General features: G+C 45.3%; 2 protein-coding genes across 7 annotated transcripts in view; one reads left to right on the top strand and one right to left on the bottom strand.

The window, feature by feature from the left end:
• Positions 1-648: 648 nt before the first annotated feature.
• Positions 649-7,894, bottom strand: CBLL1 (Cbl proto-oncogene like 1). Of its 5 annotated transcripts, none has more exons than XM_005242320.3 (6): positions 7,772-7,894; positions 4,938-5,105; positions 4,482-4,582; positions 4,153-4,236; positions 3,288-3,361; positions 649-2,737 (listed from the first exon to the last, which is right to left on the bottom strand). In XM_005242320.3, exons 1-6 carry the CDS (start codon positions 7,782-7,784, stop codon positions 1,696-1,698), a joined length of 1,482 nt encoding a protein of 493 aa, XP_005242377.1. In that variant the 5' UTR covers positions 7,785-7,894; the 3' UTR covers positions 649-1,695. The 5 variants fall into 5 exon arrangements, with proteins under 5 accessions (XP_005242377.1, XP_005242378.2, XP_027649584.1 ...); XM_005242321.4 differs by having other exon boundaries at positions 4,482-4,579; XM_027793783.2 differs by lacking the exon at positions 7,772-7,894 and adding an exon at positions 6,296-7,765 and having other exon boundaries at positions 4,482-4,724.
• Positions 7,895-7,936: 42 nt separating this feature from the next.
• The window catches only part of LOC129784718 (collagen alpha-1(I) chain-like), a 10,239-nt gene continuing 9,083 nt past the window's right edge, over positions 7,937-9,092 (top strand). Inside the window, exons 1-2 of one of the 2 annotated variants that reach the window (XM_055807711.1) lie at positions 7,937-8,356; positions 8,703-8,752. In XM_055807711.1, coding sequence (XP_055663686.1) covers positions 7,937-8,356; positions 8,703-8,752 — 470 coding nt within the window. The remainder of the gene's footprint in view (positions 8,357-8,702; positions 8,753-9,092) is intronic. The other variant, XM_055807712.1, reaches the window with a different exon arrangement.

The raw sequence follows: 9,092 nt of genomic DNA, 5'->3' as shown, positions 1-9,092 counted from the left end.
GAATTTATTTGTATCTCTCAGAATTTATTTGCACATCTCTAAAGAAGTAAAGGTAGTCTAGAAGATTTGCCCATGGTCACAAGGAAATCAATGGCAGTCAAGGACAGAGAGTAAATCCAAAAAGCCCTTGCTCTGGTAATTAAAAATATGCAGTTTATACATAAAATTACAAAAATTCTAACGTTCCACGGCAAAAGCTCTTTCATATATTCAACACTTATAAGCAGGAAAGAAGTTTACAAAATAAATAGTAATACTGAGGTTTTAAGATGGTTCAGAATATTCAAGAAAAGTAAGAAATTACAAACCTTAGAAAAAAGCCAAAGGATTTCTTCATCTAAAAGTGCCACTGCTAGAAACGTGGCATTCTGAAAAAAACAAAGGATCAGCACCAACAACAGTTAGAAATGCAGAGATAAACACTCCAAACAGCAGACAGTAGTCTTCTTGTTGTCCTGTTCTGCTAACAGCTGCACTAAAAACATTCTCATTTTGTATTTGTATTTCTCTCTTTAAGTATGTAAAGCATAAACTTGAGGCCAAAACAGACCTGAGGGTCTGTTTATATTGCTATTTTTTGAAAAAAGCAAAACAAAACACCTAACTATTGTCTATTCAATTAAATCTGTATCACAAAATCCAAACAGATGAAGGATGCGTAGCTTTTTATTTCTTTGTATCTACACACGAGATTTCAGACCACTTCTTTCAGGTTATTCAAATGGGAAGTTTTCCTACTGTACATATTATAAAAAAGTGACAAGAGGCAAACACCGATTCCCTACCTAAAATAATCTGCTCCTCACAGACATGGCAAGCCAATTCACAGCCACTTCCAAGCAAACACAGCCATAGGAAAACACAATAGTTTGAATTCAACTCCAGTGAGTAGTATACATGTAAACAGGATCTTCCCAATCAAAACTAGCTTTAGAACAAACCAGGAAAACCCCAAAACCCAACTGCAAAAATGAACCAAAACCCCCCCCCCCAAACTCCACAATACATTACAAGGTTTCATGTCAGGCCCAAAGCTCTACTTCTGATAAATTTATCTTGCCACATAAAGAAAAAAAAGAAAAGAAAAAGCTGAAAAGCAGTATTCTGCATTTCTGATTTCTAGTGCCATGAATTCACCATAGCCTGAATTTCTTATGGTAACTGTTAGTAGATTAAAGCTCCCTTAAGATTTCACAACGCTGCCCATTTGGAAAGTATTAGTGCCGAAGTAAGTGTCCCGGAACTACGTCTGTGTTAACTTCACATAGAGCCCCACCACTTTTACAACCATATTTCAATTTAATTATTGTACACAGGTTAACAAAAATGTATCACAAGTGAAACTAAACACCGGATTTAACAAGAATGGTACAACACATGTTCATTTTCTCCAGGAAATAACATTACAACTGTTCATCTCAGGACAATTTAGCCACACTAGAGACAGAAGTTCTGTTAAAATGCAACTGTGGTCTACTAAGCCACTTACTTTAGCACTACAGAGTATTTGAAGTCAGAGCCCTACAGCCAAGGCTTAAAAATCATTTAAGAGTCAAACCCCCAAATGTCTTACAGTCAAAATGACAGTATTTAAAAAAAAAACACCACAAAATAACCCCCAAACAATTAATCAGAAGGCTGCTGTATATAGTTTTATCCTCTTCATAGCACTCTCTATTCATATAATTGCTTGTATCATTGGTAATAGGGTCTGTATCTGGCTTGATCAGGGTGGTGTGGTCCAGGAAGTGGGGCCTGAGCAGGAGGCCCTTGCATCCTTGGAGGTGGCGGTGGCCCCCTTGGAGCTGGCCATATCCCTGGACTCATTCCCCCAGGCTGTGTGAAAGGGGGACTAAGAGTTCCTTGATCTTCACTGAACTGTGGCAAAGAGTTAGGATTATAGTGATGGGGAGGGGGTGCATTTACATTTACGGGTGGGCCTCCGTGCTGCGGAGGGGGAGGTCCTGGAGGAGGATGATTCATATATGGTGGCATCTGGGCAATTATATGTCCAGGTGGTGGGGTTATTGGAGGAGGAGCAGAGGTCATTGGTGGTGGAGGCGCTTGGCTATATACCATGTGAGGAGTACCTGCTGCCTGGGGAGGATGCTGCAGCGGATGGCTTATTGGTGGAGGTGGTGGGGGTGGGGGTGCATAGTGTTGCTGTGGAGGCATAATATGATGAGGGTGCGATACCACTGGTTGACCCTGATATTCAGGATGATGATGAGCAGGTGCAGGGGCTGGTGGAGGTGGTTCTCGAGCACCTGAATTCGAATCATCCTGAATAGGGACGGTTATTAAGTTGCTGTGTTTTCTTGTTGAGATGCGGAAGGTGTCCTGACTGACCGGGCGAGGTGGTGGTGGAGCCATTGACATCTCAGCAGGAGGCGCACGAATGTCTTCATGTGGCTGGTTATAATGCTCATGTGGCACGTGCTGTAAAGGAGGTGGTGGCATCATGATGTGCTGCTTTGGCGGAATGTGGCTCATATGATGTTTCTCAGGTGGCATTATGAAACGCTCAGGAATTTCTGCAGGCGGTGGGGCAATAGGAGGATGTACAGGTTCGATTGGAGGACGAGTAACAGGCTTTCCAGCTCTCATATGACGGTGGTTGATGTGAGCTTGTAAGTCCCTCTGTGACAGGTAAGTTCTCTTGCAGCCTTGAACAATGCTACACATGAAGAGAGACCCTCGTACACACTGCTCAATTCGCTGCACGGGTTCGTTACAGCTAAATCAGAAGAAAATATTTGTTTATTGTCATCACAGAGAACTCTATCTGCAATGCTTTTTTATTTTAAAAGCCAACCAGTTTACCATAGTTACCCAAATTAGAACTGATGCATTTTCCCCTGCTGTAGCAATGAAAGAAACAATTCATTAATTCTGAAGTTTATCTAGTTTTTAAGTCTCCAAACACAACTATGAAAGAACATAAAAATTTCATGAGGTTGAAATTCATAAATAGCATCACTCTCAAATTCCTTCTGTGCATTAAGACTTACCAAGAGTCACTCTAAGTAAATTAAACTGCCGTTCATTCCTTTTCAAAATGAGAGTAGTTACACGTTATCTACTCAAATACTTAAAACAGCAAACACTGATCTCTCACAATCCCAAAATATGGGATACAAAACTATAATCAAGTTGTGTAGTAAAGAGTACTCTACTGCCTCTGCTAAATGTGCACAAGAAAGAACCATGTTAACAGAGTATCTGAAATAAGATATTTAAGTTATTTTCCTACATTTCCTTTAACAACAAATCTTGAGATAACTTACCCCGGACACATCTTGTCTCCCTTCTTCTCATGTAGTATAGCACAGTCATAGCAGAAAACATGCTTGCAAGGTATCTAGAGACAAAAAATGGCTCTCTTAAGACACTGTATATAAATATCTATGGAACTTTGCAAAACACAGTTCTTCCCTCCAGCACGTAATAAAACTAAGTTACCTATGAGGTAAACAGGCATAGCAGTACTTAGCGTCTTTACATAGATGCTTTCTAAAACAGTCTGCGTTGAGTTTGGGGTTTTCTGGGGTAGGTTTGTTAGGGTTTTTAAAGTGTTGGCAAAAGTTTAAGTCTTGCAATAATACAAACACTGAATATTCACAGAAGCTGCATACGCAATCTTACTACACTTGTCTTGCTGGCAAGGAATGAAAGTTTTAAAAGCATTAACTGTCATTAAGTCAGATCCTGAAGTCTGTTACATCACACTTGAAAGTATAGATTAATCTCAGGGATTTTGTTACACTAATTTTAAAGGGACATACAAGTGAACAATGTTTTCAAACTTCGCTGCAAGTCTTCAATTGATATAAAGAGCTTATTTTTAAAGCTAAGTGGTATAAGGTCAAAACCCACTGAACTTGCAGGTTTTTCATTGGTGACAGTGTTTGCTTTTTTGTTTAAAGTTTTCAATCTTACTTTATTAAATTGGGGAGTAAAGTGAGATCAGACAGACAGAACAAAAACACTTCAACAATGAAGGCCCCTGGTTCCATCCTGGTATTCTTCTACTGTATATTCAGAGGCCTGCTGAAATCAGTAACCTCTAGAGGCCTCAGACACATCGTAAAACCTAGTTTTACCTAATGGGGATGAACCATGGCCGCATCTTCCACTGGTAATTTCACTCACCATACGTCCATACATTTTGATGGGCAATCCACACTTATCACAGAAATGGACCGGTGTATCGTCCTTTTCCCCCAGCAAGTTTATCTGATAGGATAGAGAAAGGGGTGGGAGAACAAAACCACACATTACTAAAGCTTCTTATTTTGATTATCACCAACACAGCCATTATTTCTGATTTAGCTGAGCAGGAAGCAAGAACACCACAAACGTGAAAAAGCAGATGTATTTTCAGTCAGTCAAAAACAACAGAAGCACTTTTATTTAAGCAGGTATCTACCAGGACTACCTACAGCTTGGTATGATTCACAACTTCCCACCCATGACTTTACCTTATAGTCCCAAAAGATGGGTCCAGGGAACCTCCTTTGATTGCCAAACATTTCACCTCCTTTGCACTCGTATCGCTCCTCTTTGTTATATTCAAATTCTTCTGTGGAAAGCAGAATGAGAAGAAAGACACAAGCCAACCACAACGCTTTCCTAATTGACACCGGCTGCTATTAAGAGCATGTGTCACTCTGTACTGAAGTCATCAAGAAATGCCACAGTGCTTCCAATCTGCTTGGCTCAGTCTACAGAAAGGTACAGTCAAAACAGTAAACAGTCTGTTTCGGGAACATGCATCATTTAATGCTCATAGTGTAGCAGTACCCTGAAATTTGAAACTTGTTTTGCACTTAAGACAGAACCTTGGACTCTAAGTCTCCAAGACTGAATAAAGTCTTGAACAATGCTGCAGAATAATATACTTCCCCACTACAGGGCTAGTATTTTTATTAATTTACCTTCATCACCAACTTGTGTCTTTGAAGGCATTCTGTTCATAGTTCTTGCAGTTCGAGGTGCAGGTTTGGTTTTATTGGCCTGTTTTGAGATCAGCTTTATAGGGATTCTTCTACGAACATCAAGACCACCCAATGATCCTGAACTATTTGTTCCTTGCAAATCATTGTCTATGAAAGAAAACAAAAAGTGTATGTAATTTTTCAGTTATCTAATAGTTTCTAAAGAGGCTAAATATTAACAGAAGTTTTAAGAAAAGTAATTTTTAAAGCTTCATACAACATATCAAAGTTTAATCACTAGGAAATAAGTATCTTCCCACACAATTTCTTGTAAAGGTCAAGTCACAATACTGTATTGGGAACAACTGTGATTTTAGGAAATCTAGTACTAAAAATAAAGCTGTTTTTAAAAGCTAGTCTGTCATTTCTGCACAACAGAAAAAAACATGAATTTTACAGCTCCTCTCATAGTGTGAATAGTAATGAAGAGTCAATTCTTTGTACAACCTTGACAACATACAATTTCTTATGAGAAAAGGCAATTTCTACAATTTATGTAAATTGTTCATTAAAGTTGGAAGGAAACTATATATAAGTATACTTTATATATAACTATTAACTCAGCATCTTGGCATATCACTTAGAAGTTTAGCATAACATATCACAAAGACATCAGTACTTAAGATTATGTAGTAGTATCCTCTCTAAATTGAAAATTATTGTTCCTCACTATGTACAGAATTCTCTTTAACCAGATTTAAATCCAAGCACCAGGACAAAGGAAGCAAGAAATAGCCTGACACATGTGTTAGACACAGGCTCCAAGAGATAATCTAGAGGGAATATTGCAACAAGCAACACCAATGAAGTGGGCACAACTCCCTCAACTTCTAATGAGTCTACCTTAAGTTGTTGCGTAGCATCTCATTCATGCATAAATGAAGTTATGTCCTTCATGAATTTACTTAGCTTGCTTTCATCATAATGGAAAATTCCATTCTGACAGGTGTTTCAAAGCAAGACATGCTCAGCCTCGAATGGGCACACCACAAGCTGTTAACAGTGTGAGCCCTGCCATTCCACTCAGTACGGTACTGCAGCCCTGGAATGACTGCTGAGGCCCTGAAGGATTACAGCACGGCAGCATGTGGACACTGAAGTTAGGGCCCTATTAGTGTAACCACACAATGGTTCACAAACTACTGTCCTTCAGACCCTATAACCACCCAAGGCAACACAACAAGTAGGAGGAGGGGGAAAAAAAAAAAACAAAACAGCACTGCTCTAAGTTATTCGGCAGCTACCACCAAAGCCAGGAACAGTTTCAAAACAGGACTGTGTCCCAACAGCCACTTTACCTCAAAATCAAAGGCTTTCAATTTCCTCTGACAGATCAAATTTATTTATTTCTCTTAGCACTGTCGTTGAAATATTTCACTCAAAAAGACAACGTGGAAAAAGGCAAAACCCAATAAAGCTTGCTTTAATTTTGTTCATTTGTTGCTTTTAAGCTGTCCTGATGGCTAAACAGGTGACCCAGCAAGCATACAGCTATGACACCAGGCTTCCCCAGAAACTGCTGGACTACATCAGAGCCAACGCTAATTTTCTTCCTGTTGGGAAATTCTGTTTTCTACCAGAACACACAAAAATGCAACATTATAGACCAGAAAAAATCCTGCAGGATCTCAATCTATTTGCAAATAGGGATAATGAAAACAAATTTAAAAAACCCCAACCCTGTGTATTATTTAACCCATTGAACTGCCAACAGGAAACAATTACATTCTGACGCTTTTCTTCCATGTACCTTTGCAAGCCAGGAATATTTATGTGAGTTAGCTGCACATCTAATCCAAACTAGCAAGCTTATTAATAATTCACATGTTGTGGAACGATAATTGATTCTAGCCTGTGCAAGCATACCTAGCAGGATTAAGTCCAGAAAAAATTTGAAAAACATACCAAAATTGTTAAGACTACTTCAGGAAGTTTCGATTAGAGGTGATGCATCCTCCTGAACTGTCACCTTCATCAACATTTCTTAATTTTTATTTTTGCATTTCAGGGTTTTTTAGATTCATACAGTTCAGGTACTTACACAAATGCATACAAATATATACTTATACATACAAATTTATCATGCGGTCCTTGCTAAAAGGAAGAAAACCAATCAACCAAACAAAAAACCTAGCAAAACCCCCACGCTCACGCATCTATTCACGAGGCCACGCTAGCACGCTAGCCAGCGAAGCTCTCGCCGCTGCAAAACCAGATTTAAGCACATGAGAAAGTTTCCTCTCCGAAACACAACCACGGAACCAGAAAACCCATCTTCAGCGCCCATGTCAGGAAACGCGGCGGGCGAGCAGCGCCTCGTCGCCGCCTCCGAAGCGCCGCAGGCCGCATCCACCTGCCGCGGGCCCGCGGGCCCCCGCACGCCGGCCCGCCCGGCAGCGCGCAGCCGCCACCGGCAGCGGCCGCGCCTGACGCTGCGTCAGCTCCCCGCGCCCCGCCAGCCGCCCCGGGACGGCAACGGGGGCGCCACCGCAGAGCGGCCCCTCGGGCCGGGCGCGGCCGTGCCGGGGGTGGGGGCGGGGGACGGCGAGCCCGGCGATGAGGGGAAGGGACCAGGCCCCGCCGCGCGGGCCGCGGGGAACCGCGGCGAACCCGGGCCCCGCCGGCGTTACCGGGCGCCGGGCCGCATCCTACCGCTACCCTGGCGCCGCCCCGCACCCGGCGGCCTCGCGTGCGGCTTTCCCCCGCCCGGCAGCGCGGAGCGGGCCCAGGCGGGGACGGGTATAAACGCGTCTCCCGGCCTCTCCCCTCCTCACCATTGTGGTCCATGATTCGGCGCGGGGCACTGTGGGAGCGGAAGGGCGCGGCCGGAAGCGGAAGCGACCGGGAGACGGGCGGGAGGGGCGTGAAAAAGTCCGCAGGGGAGAAGCCGTTGTGGTGCAGCGCTTGCTGGCCCCGCGTGGCCGCAGGACGGGGAGGGCATGGTGGGGCCCGGGGGCGCTGGGCCGAATAGCGCCGCGCCGCAGCGGGACCCCAGTCCGCCCGGCTCTGCGGCGAGGCCGGAGTGGAAGGCGCGGCGAGGCCGCAGTGCCTGCCGGGATGGGGCTGGGGGACCGCCGCCCCCTGCGGGTGTAGCGCCGCGCCTGCGCGCTGCGGCCAGCGGCGGGAGCCGGGGCGCGCCGGACGTGGCGGCGGGGCTAGGCGGGAGCAGCGGGGGCGCCCGGCGGCGCGTAGATGTGTGCGCGCTGGTCAGGCTTGCAGGCCGGGAAGCGCTGGCAGCCGCCGGGGCGGAGTTGGGGCGCGCTGTGGCCCGGGCGGTGTCGCCCGTGGGAACGCCTGGGAGCCGCCGCGGGGAGAGGGAGCTGGAACCGGGGGCGCAACCCCATGGCTTCCTGGGAAGGGTACAGTTAAAAATGGGGGGTGGGGTGTCTTTGTTCCGGAGCCGTGCCGCCCTGCCGGCGGGCCTCCGTGGGAGCGGGACGGCCGGAACCCGCGCCGGGCAGCCCGGGGATGTGCCATGGGAACGGCCGGTTCCCGGCAGTTCGGGCGTGAGAAACGCCGGTGACTTGGAGCCGTGAGCCGCCGGCGGGCCCGAAAGCCTCGCAGCAGCAGCGCTTTGCCTCGCGAGACCGCTTAGTGTAGTTCGCATCAACTTTGCGTTCTGTAAATCCTATCTAATTAGGTGGGATACTGTCTGTATAGAGTGCTTCTGTAGCACTAAACAACGTAAATACAATTAAATCGTAGGTTATAGGGGAGAAGACAGTAGCCTCGAGCCGTCCTTCCACACCCCTAAGGTAGGGTATCTGCTCCATACACTTCAGGTTGGTGACGTCTCACTGAAAGTCTCCAGGGTTGGGATCTTGTGTCCCTACAGGCAATGCTTCTCAGTATCTTTATAGCCTTAATATTTAAAAGCTACCTTTTAAGCCTAATGTTTCTTGTCTTATCTCCACAATGCAGAGAGAACAGGTTTTCCCTTTTCATAGCATGGTTCGGGTTGGAAGGGATGTTAAAGCTTATCTTAGTCCACCCCCCCTGCCATGGGCAGGGACACCTGCCACCAGACCAGGTTGCTCCAAGCCCCATCCAGCCTGGCCTGGAACACTGCCAGGGATGGGGCAGCCCCAGCTGCTC

Source organism: Falco peregrinus, chromosome 6 (genome assembly GCF_023634155.1).
Source record: "Falco peregrinus isolate bFalPer1 chromosome 6, bFalPer1.pri, whole genome shotgun sequence".
In the NCBI taxonomy this organism is placed as follows: Eukaryota; Metazoa; Chordata; class Aves; order Falconiformes; family Falconidae; genus Falco; species Falco peregrinus.
Note: the sequence above shows the minus strand (reverse complement) of the source record. Positions and strands in the feature narration are given on the sequence as shown.

Excerpts from the sequence above, each read along its gene's own strand:
- CBLL1 (XM_005242320.3), bottom strand. Across the intron at positions 4,237-4,481 it reads CCATCTTTTGGGACTATAAG|ATAAACTTGCTGGGGGAAAA; the intron begins GTAAAGTCATGG and ends CTATCCTATCAG. Across the intron at positions 2,738-3,287 it reads GGAGACAAGATGTGTCCGGG|CTGTAACGAACCCGTGCAGC; the intron begins GTAAGTTATCTC and ends CTTCTGATTTAG.